The sequence below is a fragment of the Brassica napus genome, chromosome C7 (assembly GCF_020379485.1).
Source record: "Brassica napus cultivar Da-Ae chromosome C7, Da-Ae, whole genome shotgun sequence".
Classification (NCBI taxonomy): domain Eukaryota; kingdom Viridiplantae; phylum Streptophyta; class Magnoliopsida; order Brassicales; family Brassicaceae; genus Brassica; species Brassica napus.
Genome location: NC_063450.1, coordinates 32888645 through 32912957, shown reverse-complemented (window position 1 = coordinate 32912957; position 24313 = coordinate 32888645). Strand labels below are relative to the sequence as shown.

The window sequence follows — 24313 nt, the reverse complement described above, 5'->3', positions numbered from 1 at the left end:
CATCACTTTTAACGCTGCCACCCAATCTTCAGTACTTAAATGCACATGGTTGCATCTCGCTAAAAACAGTAGCGAGTCCTTTAGCTCTACTTTTGCCAATGGAGAAGGGTCCTTCCTCATTTATCTTCACCAACTGCGAGACACTGGAGCACGTCGCCAAAAATGAAATAATATGCTATGCTCACAATAAGACCCGGATCTCATCAGATGCTTTGAATCGCCACAACAAGGTATTTCTCCCGCTTTGGCTCCACTCTTTTACTTTTCCATTTTTATTAATTTATCATGTTTATTAATTTATAGAGTTTGTATTGTAGTAATCTTTCAATAATGAGTTATATTTTTTACCATGCAGGGTCTTGCTTTTGAAACTTTGGCTGCCACTTGCTTTCCTGGAAGTGTAGTTCCTGCATGGTTCGACAACAAAACTTCTGGAGCAGTGTTAGAGCGAGAGCTGCCTCCATATCTGCGTGACAATGGGTTTGTTGGCATAGCTCTATGTGCCGTTGTCTCATTTAAAAACTACAAAATCCAGAACAACAACTTCATGTTAAAATGCATATGCCAGTTGAACAATGCCGAGACGTCTTCTAGCTTCTTCAATTTCCATATCGGAGATTTATCCGAGACAGACAATCAACAACAATGCACGATCAAGTCTACCCACGTCTTTATTGGCTTCACCAGCTTGTTCAACGGTGAGATGAGGCGTGTTCCTACTAAAGCCTCCATCAAATTTGAAGTCACAGATGGTACTTCTGAGGATGAAAAATGTGAGGTGCTGAAGTGCGGTTTCAGTTTGGTTTGTGAATCTGATAATGGTTCTTGGCATGCCAACGCTGAAACAAGTCAATTGATTTGTGAACCTCATAATGGTATTAGTAGCGATGCAAAGGCTGATGCAGTACCGAAGGACAATGGTTCAGGCGCTGATGGAAGTTCAACGGGAGAGGAACTCAGACCAGGCGAAAGTATATTTGTTCGTCTCTGGGGAAGAATGAGTTTTTTTGGTCACTTGAGAAGAAGAGCGTTAAGGTTATTTTGAATCCACAGTGAAATAAAAAGCTCGGTTACAAGGATCAAGGCAAAGACTTGAAATGGACGAGAAGATCTGTCTCTCAAAGCCGAAGACTCGTGAGGGTCTCGTCTGATAAAGAAGTAGCAGTCTCGGCATGAGAGAAAGGGTTTAAAAGCAAGTTTTAACCACTCCATGTGTTTTCTCTGAAAAATTCAGAACCGACCACCGGAGATTTGATGCACCAAGAGAAGACAGAGAACGCATGCCTGCAACTAAGTCGTCTTCTCGGAATAATAATGAAGTCTTGGACAAGAAGAAATGGGATATTAGCAATCTCGGCATGAGACTAAGGGTTTAAAAGCAAGCTTTAACCACTACAAACCCATGTTCTTTGGTCTGACTTTTTTTTGCCTATGGCTAATCTATATCTTAAACATAATATCAACTTTATACTTTAGTGGCAGATGTAGTAGTTGCCGTCACGATATCTATCCCCGGTGGACTGCCGCTTTATTCCATTCGTAACTAATAAAATTGCTACTCCTTCAGTGTTCATTTTGTAAGTGATTTAAATCTCAGTGCATTTGTAAAATATCACATTCGTTGAGCTGGACTGTCTTTAAGACTAGGAAAAGTGATTTTGGGAGATATGGATATTTTCTTAAATGAGAAATAAATATCAATTTTTGAGATAGTATAATGTTAACACATGTGTTTGCCTCGATCATATTTTTTTCTCTAAAGTGTTCTGAATTTTTCGTGTTTGATTTTCGTTTGCTCACAACATTCATATCTCCCCTAACGAAGGCCAATGCCCAATGGTAAAACAAAACAACGAATAAATCTAGATAAACACATGATGATTTTATTTTGGAAAATGTGTCCAAACTAAACAAAATTTTATTTCATTTAAAAATGTTCAAATTAACATATATCCAGATATTAAACATAAGTCATTTTTACATGTTATACAACTTATTGATATATAGCAATCCAAATTATTTGACAAAGATTTCAAGAAATTGGATATATACAGTTTATGGACATGTTTTTTTTCTTTCCAGTTCTATCCAACTTGAGTTTAATACGATATATATTGGCCCATGCCATTAGCATAATCTCGGTCAAGTTTAATCTTCAGTTCTCTTCCCCTTTACGATTCAATTCTCTAATTTTTCTTAGAAAATCTAGAACACGTTTAATCCTGTCGCAACCACCAGAGAGAGTAAGTAGACGTTGGAGATTTTGCTCTAGCAAATCGTGGTCCCGTGAGTTTGAAAAGCTTTGACTAAGTTTCTGAAGTTGACTAGAAACTCCTTGTACTAGAACATGGTGCTTTTGAAAGTGTTCAGACAAAGATCTGATCATGGAGTTATAATCCAATCGGTAAAGCCTTAGATTACGAGGTATGGACTTGGAGAAGCGGTTGTAAAGTCTGGCTCTCAGGCTCTTCTGAGGATAAGACTTGGAGCATAAGTCTGATGTGGTCAGTGTTATGAGATCTGTATCTCTAGTGGCCTGAGAAAGACACAAAAGAGAAAAGATAAGAGATGATCAAGACAGGCTACCAAATCTCAAAATTTAAAGATACATTATTACATTGACATCGCAATGTGTTATTTTAGATACTTGAGCTATTCAATCAATGTTTACAAACTTAAGTTAGAATCTTGTGTTTTTAGTCATATTCATAAGTTGAAACAAATATGTTATTCGATTCATATTTTTTTAAACTGAAGTTGAAACTATATATATATAGATGTTTGAAAAAGTGTTAAAAATGAATAATATAGATGCTTAGAATTTGACATACCAATACACCATCGTTATCAGATTGGAACTCCTTATTTTCTTGGGCCTCATTGTATTCTTCATATGGGATCAACCGTATATAATTGTTTTCTGCAATGAGTACTTCACAAACATCAGGCAATGTCGATACCATTTCCACCATTTTCTTGCTGCTCTGAATCTCTTTCTTTGAAAGATCCATAAGATTTTCTTCTATGACAATATTTCCAAAGGCACACCTTGTGAACAGCTCCAGAGTTTCGTCATCATTTAGACCTTTAAGGTTATAAAACTCACTCATCTGGCACTCCTCTAGAACTTGTTTATTTTGGGAGGTTATGATGATCAAGCTTCCTGGACCAAACTTGTCAAATCCACCAAGAAACGACTTTGCATCCGGAGCATTTTGCACATCATCCAGAGCAATAAGAACCCTTTTCTTGCGGAGGATCGGCTTTGAATCAATACAGTTTAGGTCAAACTTCTCCATTGGAGTCTCACTCAAGTAGTCAGTATCTAAAGCAGTAAGTCTCTTCTCATTATATTTTGTGTCAAAATCTTTGATGAGGCAAGAAGCATCATAACCACCAGACATATGGCGAAAGAGGGCTATAGCCAAAGTCGTCTTGCCAATACCAGGCTTACCAAAAATACCTAGAGTGCGGACGCCCCATGGTTGCTTGCATAGCAAGTTTTCTATCTCCTCTTGCCGCCTGTGGATCCCGATCTCTTCCGTTGGATAGAGCTTCTCACACACATCCCTGGCGATCTCTTTCATAAATTTGTATTCACTGCAAAAAGAAAATTATTCATGTAAATGATTCCTCGGAGCTGCGTTTAAAAAGTAAAGAAGTACGGATCTTCTACGTATTTATTTAAAACTTGGGTTAGGGCGGATAATTAAATGAGCTACTAATATAATGAATATTTGAACATTTAAGTTATTCTTAGTTCGAAGGAACATTAACTTTCAATATTTTTTTTTTGTTATTCTTACGGGTAATAAGCTTGTTTCACTTTTTCATGAAAATATAACTGTTTTATGCTTTTCTTTGAATATTGTTTTTCTTTTTTCTTTTTTCTTTTTTTTTTTTTTTTCTTTTTTCTTTTTTTGTTTTTTTTTTGTTTTTGAAAAAGGTTGGAAATGGAATGGATCAATTGCTTGTTGTAAACTTCATTTATATTCTAAAAACTAAACATAATGTAAAGTACATCAATAATATATTTAGGGTCAATTGCATGTTAATGTTTTTTTAATGTCAAAATGTGAATATCATATTAAATATGAGAAGAGTTTGTAATTTAAAAAAAAGGATTTGACTAGGTCAAGTCAGGCAAAAAATAAAGAAGACTAAGTTAACAACAGGTGATAACAGTATGATCTGTTGTAATATAACTCATAGCGTAGCCACTGCATGTTAATGTTCTTCCAGTATTTTGTGTTGTACTTTGGTTAATTATAATAGTAAGTAAAATGAAGTTTCTTAGAATTGCTGTTGTTTAGGTTTAACTTGAAAAACATAGATATTTTCTCTCTTTGAATGTTTGTGTATTGAATTTATTGGTACTTTCGTTTCTTTTATACTTCTATGAATTGTTGATTTAAACTAAGCGAAAAGAAAATACATGATTCACTGTAATAGAAAGATTATCTTAAATTAGATATATAGTGAAAACATAATAATAATCCTTATTATTTTAAAATATACATGATTGAAGTTTTTATGTGTTATTATTTTTGAAGGCCAAGTAAATCATCTTACCCAAATAATTGATTATAAATTTATAATAAATGTTACTGATTGAATTTATAATATGGTTTTTGCATTTACTTTCTTACATGAAATTAATTTATATTGTTAAATTTTTACTATAATTTGTTATTAATAAACAAAAATATTTAATTTCTATTTAATAGATTTTAATATATAGAACATTAGTTAAGGAAACAATTATAGCCAATTTGTAGTTCCTATATACAGATACCTTCCTTCGTCATTATATATGTGACCTGGTAATACTGCTGATGAGTCCAGTAAAACCTTCCTTCGTCATTATATATGTGACCTGGTAATACCTTCCTTCGTCATTACAAAATGATAAATAATATTTAATATACACTTTAGACCAATATATATATATATATATATTAAAATTAAATGTTAAAATGATATGAGATACATGTAGATGATGACAATGTTACTTACCGTGTTTTTTTAAAGAAAAGAAAAACTAATCTTGAATTATTAAAATAAAAATATATTAGTATAACAAAGTTTATTAATTCAATTATTTTTACAAAATTATGGTGAAAAAATTGTTTACGATTTTAAAAATTAATGGATTGGAGTTTAAAATGTACTATTGATTATAAAAATACTTTTGGACAACTAAATATTTTATTAATATATTTGGTTAAATAATAAGAGGATAGTAATTTTGTGAGATTTTACAGAATAAAAAGAAGAATTGTGCTAAGGTATCATTTTTTTTTTGTGAAACACTTGATGAAGTGGCTTGAAGAAAATTGAGTATATATTGATGATACTTATTATCTCAAAAACATATCCCACACGACAAGTTCTGCTCTCCAATCCGACACCTTTCTAGAGGAGGAGCGACAATCGATCTAGGGACTGCCAGAAATACAATACATACCGGCTTTCTTGAGTATCGACTTGAAGGTAGTCACGGGCTTAAGAAACTCAGGACTCATGGTTTGCCCAAGCTCTCCGGCCAGAATGGCAAGGCCAACTATAACACAGATACCATTAATGGCTAGCTGGGAGATCGCAACACCACATATGTGGCATTAGAGCAACAAAAGGCACGGAAGCGGAAACCACAAGTGAAACTCATGCAAAAACAACCCATACATGATAAGATATCTCAGAGGAGCAGATTAAAAAACCTCGGAAGATAGGGGTAAACGAAACTTCACTTCAGAAGAAATCCTAAAATCCCTTCTCAAATCGGAAACAGACTTCTCCTAACTCAATGACTTCCAAGTAAGGAACATCGAGTGAGAGGAGAGGCCGAGATCCCTTTAAGAAACCACCCCGCTAGGGTTAGCATTGCATCAGCGCTTGATTCAGACAAAAAACTAACTACCGGTCTCCTACGGCGAGCGATGGGTACGTCGTCATCTAACGACAAAACTGGAACCGCCACTTTCAAAAGAACAGCAGGAAGAAGGTCATTCGCCATTTTATCACGGAAGATGACATCAATTTTATTTCGATCAAGAAACAGAAACACGATAAGAGAAGGAAGTCAGAAGGCGAGAATGAAATAAAATGAGTTAGCTTTTGATATAAGAAAATAAAGAGTTTTATGCCTCAAGCTCGAAACCCTGAAGAACGCAATAATTTTCTACGACAAAAACGATTTGTATTTTCGAAAAACGTGTTTGATAATCAAAATTCCGTAATTAACTTGAATGAAATCCAACTGGAATCTCCAACCGGAACTTAGAATGAGCAGACCAACGGTCTCAAATACGTCATTTAAGTTGGATTTGATACTCGACTCACCTAACCACATGTGACACGTCAGGCTCCGGGGGTGGGGGATATGGTTGGAGCCTCTTTTTCACCCGCTCTAGATCCCTCCAAGATCTAAATCAAAACGTAGTAAATCCCAAATCAAACCCCATCAAAGCCTAAGAAAGAACCATATGTCCACAAAGGTCCACCCCAGCTGGCTAGAAGATTCTAACACGACTACCTCGGGTAGTCAAAACATAACGTAAGGACATTAAAAGCATTAAAGACCACTATAAAGACACTTGATCCACGTCGAGATCATGTATATGCCTCCAAAGACCTATAAAAGAAGGATGACAAGTCAGGAAATGGAGATCCAATTTTCTCCATCGCTAAACTATATTCTCCATACAGTCATATTTTCTTGTCTTCAGATATTCTTTGTATTCATCGTTTACTCTCGATATTATCATCAATAAAACATCCATTTTTTTGTAATTAGTCAGAGCCTAGACTTTGCCTTTTTAGATAACTCTTTCAACAAGTCACCAAAAACATAAACCATATTTCTGAATGTATTTTAGAATTCAACAAAAAACTGACTGAACCAAATATCGAAATAGAGTCATTATTTTTGGGGATAATTTGAAAATACTATGTGGTAGTATAAACTTGCCTTTTGAGAAAGGGCTTGGCTTTGCTTGTTCTTCACAAAACTTGTATAGTGATCCTGAGATTGTGGAGTAGTTGAAAAAAAAAAATGAGCCAATATCAGCTTTCGAGACCAAAAATGTTACAATCCTTCTTCAAATGGCGGTAAATGGTGAAAGTGGCGAAAACTCAGAAAATAAATCAAATTATGATGGACAAGATGAAATAACTCTTTCTTTAGGAATTTTATTTTTTTAGATTTCAAAACTTGTAACTTTTTTCTTTTATTTTATACAACTTTTATGTATTATTTCATTTTTATATATGCTTTACAATTTAGATTTTTACTTTTATTTTTTCTACAAAATTAATTAGCTTAAGTATTCTTAATTAACTGCTAAGGGCCTGACTGGTGTAGCCGCACCGGTTGCGGGTGCGGTTGCGGGAGTTTGAGGATGCGGGTGGTTGCGGGTTTAAGCGTTTTTAGATATTTGTACGACTGGTACTACGATTAGAAATTGGTGCGTTTGCAGAACTCTTATGATTGGTAAACTACCAAATACAACAGCTCTTAAATAATAAATTAACAATATTTACATTTTATATAATTATAAAAGTATTAAAAATTATAATATTATAATAAATATAAAAAATTTACATTTATAAAATCATACTATTAATTTTTTAAAAAATTATAGAAAATATTTTGTTTTAAAGTTTTATAATATAAATTAAAATATAATATATATACACTTTACAATTTTTATTATATCAATTTAAATTTTTATTGAATATTTTTAGTTTTATTTTTTATAAAAAAAAAAATTAACCTCCCCAGCCGTAAACGCTAGCTGGAACCAGCTTTTGATTTTAAGAGGTTTAAAACGGTTTGAAGCAATTTATAGTGTTCTTTGGGATTGTTTCAAAACGCCAATAACCTCTACCAACCGTTAAAACTGTGTTTTCGAGTGGTAGCGTGAAAACCAGTAATGCCCTAAGTTTTGTAAAGTCCTGTTAATCTGTATTTTCCCGAAGAATTAAGTTTTGTTGGTTCTGACGAAATTTACTTTGTTGGCCAAATATTCTCACAAACAAGAATTCGTCGGGAATAATTTGTCATTTGTTGCAAATGTTTACGTATTATCTTCGAAGTGGATCCCATAATTATTAATGTTTCACAGTGAAATATGTCTCATATCTTCTTAATTATTAATGTTTCACAGTGAAATATGTCTCATATCTTCTCTATAAATTGAACGTTTCGATTGATTTGTAAGGTGTCCATTTCGAACGATAATAATAAAATCATCTTTCTTTCTTTGTTATACTTCGTCTTCTCAATGTTATTACCCTCTTTCTATACGCAACATTTCTTTATTATTTACGTAAAACCTGTACTATAGTTAATAAAATATGAAACACAAGATGAAACAATATAATATAATTATAACACGTTATCAGCACGATTACTCTATTATTAAAATTTTTTATTTTGATTATTATGTTCGGAGTGGGGCCTCCAATTTTATTTGTTAAATTTATGATTACCGAAATAAAGCTCTCCCGCCCCCCTTCTTACTGTTAATTTTATAATGGTTGCTTAAGGCACCATATTTTGGTGTCATATTAATTGATGACATATTACTTTCCTACGAAAGAGGAGTAAATGTTTTGATATCTTTCTTTTTTCCAAACCGTAAAATCAATAATTTGGGTTGTATTTATGTTGGCCAAAATCTTTTGTTAAGTAAAAAAAAAAAGACAGTGGCATTGCATTGTAAATAAGTTCAAAAATTAAGGTCAAAATCCTAATAAAGATTATGCTTTAATAGTATAGATATATATTTGTAGTTTCTAGTAGTTTGTAATTCTATTTTAAAATTAGGTTAGATTACCAAGTGTTGTTAGCTCAATCATAAGAATGCCTTATACAGAAATTAGAAGTTACCAAATGTTACATAATGTAGTTTTGAATTTGGGAAAATTACTAGTTTTCGTTCAAAGCTTCTTGATTTAAAAAAAAATGAAGTTAGACTAAGAAAAAAAATTACAAGAGAAATCGACCAATGCGTCGAGAAGTTGATATATTGTATTGTCCACTACAGTTATTATACATATATATTTATACTTATTTTACGTTTTGGTTGTTCTATTCCGGTCTAATTACATAGACCACCTCAAGTTTGAATAATAAAATAGTTGTTTGATGTTAAAGAAAAAAACATGCACATGAGGGGAAAAAAACATGCACATAAGAAAAAGGAAATTCCCGGAAAAACCTTGAAATTAGCTTTCACTCTTACGTCATAACTCAAATTTCGAAGACTTTCCACTCAAACAACAAACATTCAAATTGTGTTGTTAATAAACATTTTACTTTAATGTCAACTATTGTCTTCCCATTGTCGTCTTATGCCACCACATCAAATGAAATAAGCTCATAGACAGCCTTAACAAGGACAGAACAACACACTATATACTATAAAACAATTACTCAAATTGCTGGTTATAAATAGATACGGCTTGCGTGGAACAAATGTAATTTGGTGACTATTGAAGATACGCAATGACATGTTGAATGGTTCTTCTTATTCTTCTTCTTCTTCATTTTTATGTTGAATGGTTCATAGAAGAGTACAACTAAACTTTAAAATAATCTGATGGTTGTATTCTGTTTAGTCAGATCATATTCCTCGAAACTTCAATTCATATTCATGGAAAGGTTTGCTCCCATGATAATACTTGATCAAATATATTTTCTAGATTTCGCTGATCTCTCCACACTAGGTAACAAGCGAGACCAATTCTCGCATTTTATCTCGCACGTGCCTCCTACAGCTGACAAAACCGCTCGTAACATTGGGCGCACTAAAATTTAATATTCAAGAGGCGCGAATAGCGGTTGTGATCGACACCTCGAGTCATTCAAAAAATATTAAATGCAATCCACTTTTTTTTAGATAATATCAGGGCGTATATCCTAAAATCTTATTCCCTTCTCAATAAGTGTCATTTTGACTTTTTTTACACGGACTAAAAAAAATAGCAGAAATATACGTAAGTTATTTAATTATTCACTCTCGATTTAAATATAAGATGTTTAAGATTTTACACACATATTAAGAAAAATAAATACAATATTTTAGCTGTTACTTTTTGATTATATCAATAAAGTTTCACCACTTATAATTTTACTTTTTAATTTATGTTTAAATTTTAAAAATAAATGCATTAATTATATCTCTAAACATCATACATCTGTATACAAGATAAAAATATAGAACATCTTACACTCGTATCCAGAGGGAGTATATCTTTCTGACCAATAGTATTTTAGATAAATAAAATTATTTATAAAACCAATGTAGTTTTTTTTTTCCGTCAATATTTCATTGAAATAGAAAATGGGCCAAGCCCAAAAAATTAAAAGATAAAAGGCTCACGGCCCAATTATCAAAACCTGCTTAACCCTAGACAAACTGGCCCACAGGCCCACAAACCCAACCCCGACAGGCCCACAAACCAAAGAACCCGGGTCGGCTTAACCCAATCACGAGACGACTCATCCCGGCTGTTACCGTCGAATGGCTCTCCTCCGTCGCGCTTGTCACGGAGAGCGTAATCGGACTAACCGAGAGCTCATCCCAAACATCCATGCCACCTACTGGGCATATCAAGCCCGAGACTCAAGAACTATGCTTTCCTTCTCTTGTCGTCGTCGCCATCAATGGAGAGCTTCATCGTCTACCGATCGCTCATCCCTTCAAATCCGAACAACCACCCTAACGACAAGAACCACACCGCAAATTCCACCCAATCCATACTAGTAAAGACAAAGAAAAAAAACCCCAAAAGAGAACGGGGACCTAAACCGACAGCGTAGAGCTATGTGAGCCCCTACCCTCCGGAGCCAAAACCGGCGAAGACGGAGCAGAGAAAGCCTCCCCTTCCCGGGAACTAGAACCGGCGACGGCGAAGCTGAAGAAGCCTCCACCTCCCTGAAAACAAACCGGCGACGACGGATCTGTGATAGCCTCCATCTCCCAGAATCACCACTGACACATGCAAGCGTCTCTTCTGACGCCGTTAGCCTCCACGCGACCGCGTCTTCCCTCCACGCGAGGAAACCACCGTTGGAGGATGGTTCCAATCCAGAGCTCAGACAAAGCGATCGGTGAGAGGCGACGAAGAAGAGGCCAAAAGAAACCTCTATGAAAAGGAATAAAGGTTCTGGCGACGGCACGGACGCTCACGCGCCGGCCGTACGCCGGAGAGAAAACTCAGATCTCCTTTCTCTCTCTCTCTAAAAGCAGCCCTTTCCAGTAAACTTACTATGAAAAAACCAATGTAGTTTACAATTAATTTTTAGATAAAAGTAAGTATAATTTGCATTGAAATTATAAATTGACATTTTTTGTGTAACAAGAAAAAAAATTAGAATGACGCGAAACAGAGCGAGTATCGTACTACTTTTCGTGTTTAAATCAATGTTTCTAACATTCTTCTTATTCGTTCATTGGAATGTAATTCGTATGTTCTTTTTTCATTATCAAATAATTCGTATGTTCAATTAATGATTCATTAGACTGTGGGCCTACGATCCAAAAGAGGGATCGTTGTGGGCAAACGGGAGGGACATATAAGAAGGTTACAAGTGGTATTATAGATGGCTAACCATCTCTGATCATTGCCTGACTGCTCCTCGTCAATGGGTCTTCTACACCCGCTTTCTTGGTTCATGGACCCATCATCCAGCCGATGACCCGTGCATTAAACTTGTGGAGACTCGAAAGACTTAATTATTGACCATGTAATCAACATATAATGTTTTTTGTGTGTTTTGGCCTCATTCGCATGGTATCATAAACTATTTATCAACAAATATCTATATTTCTATTAATTGAGTTCAATCACGCTTAATTTTGGAATTCTTTCAACATAAGTGACCAAAATAATAAATGTTTTTAGAAACGTAGATAGTCAAGTCAACTGTCTTAAAATTTTAACCATATATTATCATATATCATAATGAGGATGTTACCATTTTGAGATTAAATTTATGGAAAGTAAAAAGGAAATAACACTTTCAGTTTTATCGATAAACACCAAATTATTAAGAACAATATTTGAGTTTTGTTGTGATTGATATAAAATTACGCAAATGTTGAAGATAACAAGGAAGCAATAAAACCAAAGTGTTGGGTGTGAGAATCATTCAGAATTCAATAAGAGAATCAAATGCTACCTAGAGCACCACATTAATTCAATAATTTTACTTTTGTAGACTAATAAATTCTATTTATCTTATTGAATCTGAATCATACTATATAAGATTAAATTTAAAAGTAGTCTAGTTAGGGTCCGATTGGTAATGGCTGTAGCTTTAAAAAATTTGCTGTAGAAAAATATTTGTAGATTTTTTGTTGTGGCTGTAGATTTTATTGATTTAGAATTTTATAGAAAGCTCCAAAAAATTGCTCTGTATTTTTGGCTCTACAAAGTACTTGTACAGCTGTAGGTTATTTCAAGAGCCGTGATTTTGAAATTTTTATTAAAGCTTGATTGCTGTGAATTTAGTGCTGTAAAAATAAATGGAGCTGTGGACAGTACGTACAACCAATACCAATCACACCCTTAATCTAGTTCAGACCATTAAATCATGTGGTGTTCAACCAAAGACTTTCCAATATCAAAACTAGATGTACAATTAGCATGCATTAAGATCAGAAATATACAGATGGTTAACTCAATAAAATAAATTTGGCACTCCATTAATTAAACCTATCTACCAAACCGTGAAAAAAAACTTTCAAAATCCCCCATAATCTAACAAGAAATTACACAATCATGAACAAATAAATTATGGTAGTAAAAAAAAAAAATCAATATTTCATAAAGTACAAAGGATTTATAATCTTCTCAAAAGATGAGATATTTTCCCAAATAAAAAAGCAGGGAAAATAGTCAAATCTGCCCCCAAATAAAAAAATGGTGGATCAGCCCCCTATTAGTCGTCTGGTTTGTTGGAATGGTCGATAATATTTTCGTGGCAGTTTACAATGATGGTAATCGACAAGGTAATCAACCTAAATAGTTTTTTTTTAATATACCCTATTGGTTCATCCAGTCAGCCTCCAAAAAAAGTTCTTAATGGTACAGAGTGGACTCGCTACTAAATTAATTTGCGACCTAGCGAGATATCTAGGATTGTAATTCTATGTTCTAAAATATAATTATGTATTTTCTTTTTCTGATTTGGTTGAAACCTATGTTGCATGGAAACTTGGTTGATGTTCATTTTGTGTTTCGAAAACATTTTCAATCGAAATCTCTTGAAAACACATTAGAAACACTTTCTTATAAGTCTCATTCCAAAAATGCGATGCGATGGAAACTTGTGTTTCTATTTTATAGACTCGTGATTCTGTTTTAGAAATGCAAAAAATATTTTTATTTAAAAATAACCTGTGAATATATAAAACATTACTTATTTTTGATAAATTTTATCAAAAAAATAACATTGTACAAATAATGGACCTATATATATTTAAAAGATATACTAACTTTAAATTTAATATAAGTATAAATATATTATGAACTATAAATAAATTAACAAACATGAAAATATCATTTTCTTAAATACAGTAGAACCTCTATAAATTAATACTCGAAAAATTAATAATCTCTATAAATTAATAAATTTCGTCGGTCCCAACTCGGGCCGGAGTAAAATATGACACAAATCTATAAAGTAATAAGATAATAATATTTTTAAAATTCCCATGTAAATATATAGTCCCATTAAAATCATAAATTAATAATCTATCTCTATATATATTTTATATAAGTACAAACTAAACATTATATTATTGGTTTTATATTCACAATGAAAATACTTCTATTTTTCTTAATATTTTAATATATTTTCATAATATTTAGTAAAATTATATCGAAAACCATGTAAAAATTCTGTGAAACATAAAAATATACACCAAATAAGATAATAAAATAATAAGAAAGTCAAATTTCTAAAATTTAAATAATTTATATACGGTAAAATAACATATTTTCTTATTTTATCAATAAAAAAATTCAAAAATAGAAAAAAAAACTAAAAAATGAAACTTTTGTAAATTAATATCTCTATAAATTAATAAAATTTTAAAGTCCCAACATTATTAATTTATAGAGGTTCTACTATATATATATCAATATTCAAAATAGATCATTTGAATATTATACAAATCTTCAATACAAACCAAATCATATATCCTACACCATATATTATATACATATTTGAATATCATTTTTCCATGTATAATATCATTTTATACATAATATTGATATGAAAATTACGAGTGTTCAAGAATATTTTAAAAATTATATTAAAATCAATTTTTAAATCTAAAATAAAAACACAAAATTATAGTAGGTTATTAATAACAAAAATAAACTAATATTGTAATATCAATAAATTTTTTTTATATATATTATCATTTTTTATCTTGATAATGTAATAAAATTTCATCAAATTCTAAGGAATCCCTAATTTATGTAATATTAAAAAATATATGAGTAATTTAATCAATTTTTTTTTTAAAAAATACTATCAGATATTTTGTGTTTTATCGGATCAATGGTATCATATTGATGGTTAATAGTGAGTTTTTGGGTTTTTACCGGGTTATTTTTAGTTAACGAATTTTTCATTAAATCCGAACCGGATTATATACAATGTATCGGGTTTTGTAGGTTCAACCATGAATTTAGGTCGGATATGAAAACAAATCTTAAAACTCAAACATTGTTATAGAACAACTACCATATTTCGAACAAATACCATATTTTGAATGAAAAAAAAAACAAATGATAAAAACCTAAAAACTCAATTGTTATGGTCCGAAACAAAAATAATGGCAGTTTGTAAATCAGTTTTCAATCAATAAATAAATAAAAAAACAAATTCGCGCTTTCTAAGCGCGGATCAAAATCTAGTACGTTGTTAAAACGTTTCCATTCTTTAAAAAAATAATTTTTTACGTTTTAAAATGGCTCGTTTCACTGTATCTATTTCCGATTCTACAAAATTTTGGGTAGAACTTGTTTCTAAATGAATCACTTTCCGATCACTCGAACTCCGGATACCTTATGTGAACAGATGTGCTCCAAGATGGTTAGCCCTGGTGGATGCAAACTAAGTTTTTTTAGCTTATTTATTTTCGATGCTAAAAAAAAATGAATCACTTTCCATCTGTTCCTCCAAATTATATTGAAACATTCAAATAACCAATTAAAAGGAGAAAAAATTATGGCAGCTAGGTTTCTTATATACTATTACGAAGTGAAAAGTCAAACAAAACTTATCTGGGTCAATTAACATACTAATATTAATATAAATGCAAATGACGTTATCTTTATAATTTTGAAATATTCAACGAAAATGAAGTAAGGGGTGTATTCAATTGAAAGTTTTAGGTGATTTGTGTCAAAACGACAAATCTACTGTTATTAAAACATGAATTTTAAAAACTCATTTAAAATCCAGTGTTATAGAACTTGACATTTTATAAAGTACTCTGAAATTCACTGTTATTAGAAATATTTTAAGTTGTGAAGTTTTAAAGTTTTCAAGTGATTTTAGAGTGTTTGAGTGAAGTTTCTTAGCTAAAAAATAAAAAATCAAATCTCATGGTTTTAGGTGATATTCTAAAGTGGTTTAACAAAAATTATTTTATTCTCTGCAATTTCTTAAAATCATCTAAAACCTCATTAAAAATCAAATCACCTCAAATTTTAGATTGAATACACTCCTTCAGATTAACTTTTTCTTTTTATGTTCCGCTTGCAGTCATTGATACATTTATACGCTTTTACCATGTTAATTGTTCAGGGCTAAGAAGAACGTCTCCAATGAGGAGATTTCATCGAATAATTAGACGAAAAAAAAATTTTATAAAAAAAATGGTCAAAGAGCAAGAGAGATGTTGGGAGGCTCTCAAAAGACAAACAAACTCCATGAGAACTTCCCTTGCCACTTAGCATTTAACGAACTCCCCTTCTAACTATATCACAACGGCGAAAAATAAATATAAATCTTACGTTTAGAAACCACTATAATCTAAAGGACAAATCTCCAAAATAGCACATTTCTAAGTTTATGTCACAAAAATAATCTTCAAAAACTAAAATGACTAAAATAGCATTTTATCTTTTAAAACTTTTTTTTTTATTTTTCAAAATTTAAAATTTTATTCCAAAACTCCACTCCCCAATTCTAAACCCTAAAACATAAACCCTAAACCCTAAACTCTAAACCCTAAACCCTAAATCCTAAACCCTAAACCCGAAATCTTAAACCCCACCCCTTAACTCTAAACCCTAAACCCCACCCCTAAACTCTAAACCCTAAACCCTAAATCCTAAACCCCACTACTTAACTCTAAACCCTAATGTCTAAATTAATTTACATTTGGGGTATAATTGTATATTTATCTCTTTTAATAAAACATTATGTGCTATTTTGGTCATTTTTATTCTTAAAAGTTATATTTGTGACAAAAACTTTTTTAGTGCTATCCTAGTCATTTTCTCTAATCTAAACTCTCTACACAATTTTCTGAGGGTCATTTTGAGATATTTTTTTTTTTTTGACATCATAATAGACTAGAAGCCTATGGGGCCACCGGTTCAGATAGCCGAACCGGAGGTAAAGAATCGACATATAGCATAGCTGAAGGAGAACTCCTCGCACCATGTGCAAGCTTGTCCGCCATTGTGTTTTGTGCCCTTGAGATATATCTGATCGTGAAGTTGGGGAAGAAAGTCTTACTTCGGCAGAATTCTTCCATGTGTGTAGCGAACGCCGGCCATTCTTCAGGTGAGGACACCATCTTCACCAATTGAGAACAATCCGTCACAAATACTACATCTGAGAACTGCAGGGTCTTCATGCACTCCATTGCCCAAATCAGAGCTTCACATTCAGCATGAAAAGGTGGTAGGCTACGTCGAAGGTTCATTGCGCCCATCATTACGTCCTCTGAGTTTATCTTTTGGCAATACCAGCCCTGGCCTGTAAAAGCATCATGTTCTCTCCACGCCCCATCAATGTAGCAAACTCGAGAGGACCCCAATGTCTGCCAACTCCCATCTGTCGGTGGAAACCCCTGATTCTCTTGTACCAAGAGTTGGGCTTCAGCCCAAAGTGATCCTTCCACATCCGCTCTGCGCAAAATTTCTTGAGCACTTACAGTCCTATTATTATGAATTTTGTCATTCCTATTTTTCCATATATACCAGATAATCCATGGAAAATACTCTGAATCAACATCCGTTGGAAGTCTCCAAAAAAGATGATCCAGACTAGTAAAAACGGAGGAAGATGAAAAGATTCCGGGAGGGGAAGGGATTCGAGATAAAGCCCATGTTTGAAGTGCTGGTGGACATTCAAAAATAACGTGATAGATGGATTCCTCTTCTGCCCCACAAATACCACACCGGAGATCACACTCTGCTAATTGAAAATTGTTCATACAAGTTCTTTTAAGTTCATCAACAATTAAGAAGGCCTTCAAAAGTAAAAATAAAGAAATTTCAGAAGTGAAACATTTATGTGATAAAAAAAACATTCATGCTTATATTGGCTAGGTGATCGTTGATTCAAATCAAAACTATTTTTATCATCTAGTTGGTCATTAAAATTTTATGCCTCTAAAGAAACAGTATTCCTAATAAAACTTTTTTTTAGCATCGGTTGATAAAATAATGACCAGTATAGTATTAGTACCATGACTTTGATTCTTATATTTTGTAATCTCGACGATTAACGCGGTCAGATGAGCTATATTTAAGAAGACGTCATTTGCTTCTCCAATCAATTAATTGCAGACCAAAAAGACAAAAAAAAATGATGATGTCATCCTCATCTCGCAACGATAAAGCACAAGTGTTCATCAATTTCCGAGGAGCAGACCTGCGTAGCCACTTTGCCCCCTATCTCCATGACGTCTTGCACAAAAATGGGATCAATGCTTTTATAGACGATAAATTGGAAGTAGGTGATGATCTTACGGATCTTTTTAAAAAGATTGAGGAGTCCACGGTGGCGGTGGCGATCATATCGAGCAGGTACACGGAGTCAGATTGGTGTTTGAACGAGCTGGTGAAGATAAAAGAGTGTGTGGATCGACGCACTCTCCGGGTTATTCCAGTATTCTATAAGTTAGAGATATCCATTGTGAAGAAACTGAAGGGCAGTTTTGGTCTTCAGCTATGGAAGCTGTGGAGAAAAGAAAATCATTGTAATCGAGACGACCGAATCCTTAAGTGGGATGCAGCTTTGCAGGACGTTAGCGGCAAGAAAGCGATGCGATATTTAGAAAACAGGTAACTTAACGTACATAACATAGATTTTTTTCAACATGATGTGATTCTGACCTTTTATTGGGAACATATAACGAACTAGGTTTTTATCTTTGATGTGAAGAAAAACCCTGAGACTAGTATTTAGGATTGCCTTTTACGTTTTCAGTTTGGTGTTATATGGAACTGTAGTTTAGCTTTTGGTATTTACTATTTACTAGATTTTGGACTCGACCTTTAACTTTTGTGATTTGTGATTTAGATTAAAATGTCGAAACTCGTACGTTAAATGTTCTGAGTCGGGAGAAAAAAATAAGAGAAAGTTCAAAACCTCAACCAAAACAGAACTAATATAAACAAAGCACATAGCCCATTTATACCTTTTTGCTATTATTACCTTTTTTTTAATGCCTAAAAGACTATGCTCTTAATTCAATACTAGAAATTGACCCACACGCCCATACGGCTGTTAATCTTTACGTTTTTTATAAATTGATATTTTTTTTTCGTAATTAGTATTATATATTTTATATGTGTCATAATATAATTAATTGCGTAAATATTGAATATTTTTAGGTTTCTATACATCATAATCGAATTCAAATCAAATAGGGTAATATTGTTACTTTTGGTTATCATAATCGAATTCAAATCAAATAGGGTAATATTGTTACTTTTGGTTATTTTTAGGTTAAGTTTAGTTTAAATTCAAAATATCTGAACTGAATCTGTTAATATTGTTAATTTTGTTACAAATATCCGAATTGGCATCAGATACAATAGTTTTTGGATATTTGTAGGTTTCTACATATCAAAACTAAATTTATCTGGACTTGGGAAGATCCGATTCGAAACACACATGAAAATTTATATTACCCGAGTGAAACCTAGTTTCAAAACTCAAAAAAAACCTGATACTCAAAAGAAAAAACTCGTACCCGATTAATATGTAAACAAATAAAAAGAAAATTTGTCAACCATTTTGAATTCTTGTCGCAAATAAAGTAATTTGATTCAAATATGTCGAATAAATGCTGTCAAAATATTATAGTAAATATAATTAATGAAGTAGTTAAAAAAGTGAGAAAATGAATTTAATAAATGATGTCAAATCATTTAGTAAATATAATAAATGAAGTGATTATAATTGATTAAAAATAAAACAAAAATATGTAAAAAATCACTTAAAAATAGGCAATTATTATTTTGTACTGCTATCCACGTTTCCAAAAAGTTCTAATTTATAATGCTATAAATGTTTCCAAAAAATTCTCATTTGTACTTCAATTTTAGTAATATAGACTAGATCTCGACCCGCGCAACCGCGCAGGTTTTTGTTTTCATTTATTTTTATATAAACATTTTGTTTTCAATCCTAAATTGATATATATTATAATACATATGTGTCTATCAATTTTTAAAACATAATAAGTTTACAGTATATTTTTTTCATTGAATAGATTGTTTCAAACTTTCACATGTATTTGTATCTTCTTCTATATATATATATTTTCGGATTATTATTTCATTATTAAAATCGTAACTATATATATAATGATTAGTAAAATATTATTTTATTGTTATATTCAAATATATTGTAATATTTTACAAATTTAGAAAGTTTTTAAAAAATTAAACTTTTCGCTTCATAGATTTATATTATCGAGTAAATAATTAAACATTTAGTTTTTGTTTAATTTTTAAAATAAATTATATAGTTTAAAAAGAAATTCACTTGTTTAAGGTAGTAAAGATTAATCATTGTTCGTATGATTTTTGTTAGTTAAAAAAAAACTTTATAATTTTAAAAGTTAACATCGACAAATATTTAAATAATTAACATATGGAGGTATAATATTACAATATTAAATTATATCTATTTAATTTATACTATCTATAAATCCAATGGATCATCTATTGTTTAAATCCAATTATTGATAGCCCAATAAAAATTTCTGGTAGACCCAAAATTTAAATGATAAGATTAGAGATTAAATTTAAATGTAATATGAATTTATAGAAATATGTCCATTAGATCCATTTTTTAAAAAAATCACACATAAATCAAGATTGTGATTTCTGTTTTAATATATAAGATATCTCTAAGGATCCGAATGATAACACGCATAACAATTGGAAAATAACTGCAGTACGGTTGTAGTGATAACGAAAATATATAGATACATATATACATATATATATATATATATATATATATATTGTTATTATTAAGTACGGTTCTGTGTGATTTATAATATTTGGAGTCTAAATTAACTTCTTTAGGAAATATAAATTGTTTCATATTGTTTAAGGGTGGTGTATTATATTACATGGTTTAATGAAGTAGATAATTATCTCCTGTTATTAGATTAGTGGTTCTCAATAGTCAACACAGATATTTATTTTAGTACGAAAAAAATATTACATGGTTCTGATAAAAACTTCTCAACTAAAAATCTAATATTAAACTCCTTAAGTAATTGTGATACCACCGCAAATATTTTAGTCTAAAATGTAATTGTGATATTTTGAATTCTCTGTTAACAATATTTTTAATAACAAAAAGTGTTTTGAAAATGTTGCTTTGTTAATGTTTTAACCAATTATTAGGATAAGACCTGCGCCTTGCGCATGGTGAATTTATAAGAAAATTATTTAATAAATATCGTATATAAAAATAAAATTTATATTCTTGATCGAATTAATATTTTTGGCCATTCAACACTTTTTTAAAAACTTTTTTGTTGCATAATTTGTTTAGTGATGAGCTGGTCCCATTTTTAAAAATATTTTAGGTCAAAAAATCACTTATTGCATACTCGTTATGTTAGACTTTTAACAATTTTAGTAATTTATGCTCGTTATGAAAAATTCAAAATACAACATATACAAGAAAACTAAATTTTTATTATATGATTAATGCAATTGTGTAATTAATTTTAGTGATAAATAATTGAACAAAAATGATAGAAAGTGTACAAATTGTTAGCAAATCTTTATTATTTAAAATTATTAATTGCCATATATATCTTAATCACATTAGGTAATTCCGTAGGTTTTATTTAAGGAAATAATATATAATATTTTTAATTTGATAAATGAATGATCCATAATGAACATACTATATAATATAACATTCTTTAGCAATTCAATTTTGGACTAACAAAATTCTCAATTGATTCTCAAACCGCCATGTAAGTAAAATTAGCATTCTAATTACGTGACAACTCGGCAAGACACCTTTTTAATTAGTACAAACTACATGTTATAAATTTTAAAATGTTCTGTATTAATATATTGGGATTTTACAATGGACAAATTGTTTTGACCATTATTAAATGAAAACCGTGTATTTTAAATATCAAAATAATATCTGTTTTAAAACATGTTCAAATAATATGAATTACTTTTAATCAAAAACCAAAAAATCTCTAAACTGAAAGTTAAGATTTCTCTTTCCAATCAAAACCAAGACTAACAAGAAATCCTTGTAAAAAAATGCTATTAGTTAGTGTGATATTTGAAATCAAATTAAAAGCAAATTTTATTTCAAATATATACTAAAATTATATTTAAGTAATCACGATTTATATTTGCAAAAACAAATTACCGTCACTTTTAGAATTTTTGGATCTTGATTCATATTGAAGATCTTGTTTGAACAAACTTTAAAATATATTTTATTTTGTATATGTCATTTTATGTTTTAAAATACACATTTTTATTTAACAACATTTTAGATGGAGGAGTTAAACTACTAACAAAAATTAGTTGAGTTTTTTTATATTAGATTTCTAGTTGAGAGGTGGTGTTTTTATAAGAGAAAATATTTTAAAATTTATAGCCAAGATTATATTTAGGAAATTTGAGTAGTGAAAAAAATGAATTTAATAAAAAACATTTTATATGTATTTTGTATTTAATCGTTCTCAATTATTTTAAAAATGGTGGTGGGTTATATTTTAATGCTTTATCATATAAAGTTTGTATTTTTTTTTGTTATGATGTATCTTCTGAAGTATACCTTTAGCCATGAAAGAGGAATCTTTATTTTAAACTAAAATCTCCATTAACAATATATATATTTGAAAGTATTTCTAAATCACAGTTCAGTCACTATGACTATGGTGACATTATTGTTGCATGAGCCTCATTGGGATTCCCTCTCTGTTCCTCTGCAGTAACGAAGCGGATTTCGCGGATAAGATGGCAAAACATATTCAGGATTACCTAAACAAAGATAAACCGCCGAGAGAAGAAAATCCTAAACCCCAAGGAAAAAGAGAAGAAAACGTTAAGCCCCAAGGAAAGGGAGGAGACAACCCTAATCCTGAGGAAGGCTCTAACATGGCATCAAGCAGTATCAAACCAGGAAAACAATGCCTGAAGTAATTGGAGGAAAAGCTTGATGTCGACTGCAATGACGACGAAACTCGTTTTGTTGGAGTTGTTGGTATGGCTTGAATTGGGAAAACTTATATGGCCGAGTGATCTCTATAGCTTGAATCCTTGTAATTCCTATTACATGTATACAACAACAATTTTATTATTTAATGTCACATCCACAGAGACTAAAGTTGCAATATACTTTTATAAGAATGTAACTAAGACATGCTGAACTTAATGATCTTTAGTGCCTAAACATAACAATCTATATTATAATGATTGAACTTTTCTATCTCCTTGGAGTGTCCACCAAAATAAATGAAATGATGAGGTGGACACTCTAAGCAGAGAGCAAAAACTCAATCATTATAATATAGATTTTGGCGGAACCTATCTTTATGTTTTTGTTTTAATATATTATCTATTTGTAAAAACTTAATTACAATAACTATCACTTAGTGCAGCGGTTTACACATTTTTAAAAAAGCTAACAACCCAAGTTCGAATAGAAACAATGGGTATTTTACATGTTTTTATGATTAAGTTTAATTAAAGGCAATTATGACTTTTACAAGTCGTATTTCTCTTTAGACTTTTAGGTTTTCTACAATATTGACTCTGACGGCTCATAAATTTTCACGAGTTATACATCAATTTCTTCGTTTTTGCCATTTTCATGAAAACATCATGAATCTTTATATATACTACTCGATTATAGGATGAAACGAGTAATTATTTTTTTTAAATCCCGATTTTCGGACCAAATCAGTCTAAATCTTGCCCGAGTTACGTTTTTCTGGCGATTTTACGGCTTTCGGCGGTGAGTTTTTGTACAGGGCTGTGTAATAAATTAATGGTTGTTGGGTCATTTTAATTAACTTGCGGTCTATCGCACCCGGTTTCTACATAAGCCTTAAAAGGTAAGACATTTTAATTAATGGTTGTTGGGTCATTTTAATTAACTTGCGGTCTATCGCACCCGGTTTAATTTACCGTCTAATTGTCTACTCGTCTATTCTTTTTCACCGTCTCTAAGTTAAAGCCTAGGGTTCTCCCACTTCGTCGCTTAACTATGACCTCTGATGATAAACCATTACACTCTAAACCGCTCTATTCAGTGTCGCGTATCATTGAAACTCTTTGATTTGATAGAATTTTATAGTCCTACTGAAAACTTGATTAATATAACTTTTCTTTGTTGTTTGTTCTACTTTCCGAAGTTGTCCACTAATATATGTACGCCATGGAGGGATTCATTAATTTCCCAGACTTCAAATCCGAATTAGAACACATTGGTAGTTTCAAGGAGGAGGTGAACAAAATCGTTTACATAGCCGACAACTACAGGAACAACCAATGAAAAAGAAACACAGCTTCTTGGACGGATTAAGAGAGTTTACATAGACCTGAGAGGAGCTCATGGAGATTCATTTTTTTTGTTTCTGTTAAAAGATCTCGCCTTGACCATATTTATAGGGTTATGTATATTCTCTTGTTCTATGTCTAATTAAAGGTTTCACAATTGTTTGGGGTTTCTAAACTGTGGGAGATAACTATTTTCTTATACTTGCACAGCTTGCAGATTTATTGGGTAGCTAATGAGAATGACAATTAGTCAGCG

At 31.4% G+C, this 24313-nt stretch overlaps 2 protein-coding genes across 2 annotated transcripts; one reads left to right on the top strand and one right to left on the bottom strand.

Moving 5' to 3' along the window:
- Positions 1-1934: 1934 nt before the first annotated feature.
- Positions 1935-7306, bottom strand: LOC106417944 (disease resistance protein RRS1B-like). Its single transcript, XM_048762349.1, has 4 exons — positions 5468-7306; positions 4796-4876; positions 2832-3600; positions 1935-2536 (listed from the first exon to the last, which is right to left on the bottom strand). Exons 3-4 carry the CDS (start codon positions 3585-3587, stop codon positions 2156-2158), a joined length of 1137 nt encoding a protein of 378 aa, XP_048618306.1. The 5' UTR covers positions 3588-3600; positions 4796-4876; positions 5468-7306; the 3' UTR covers positions 1935-2155.
- Positions 7307-17826: 10520 nt separating this feature from the next.
- Positions 17827-22891, top strand: LOC106418029 (protein PHLOEM PROTEIN 2-LIKE A8-like). Its single transcript, XM_048762348.1, has 2 exons — positions 17827-18330; positions 22488-22891. Exons 1-2 carry the CDS (start codon positions 17852-17854, stop codon positions 22696-22698), a joined length of 690 nt encoding a protein of 229 aa, XP_048618305.1. The 5' UTR covers positions 17827-17851; the 3' UTR covers positions 22699-22891.
- The last annotated feature ends 1422 nt before the right edge of the window (positions 22892-24313 follow it).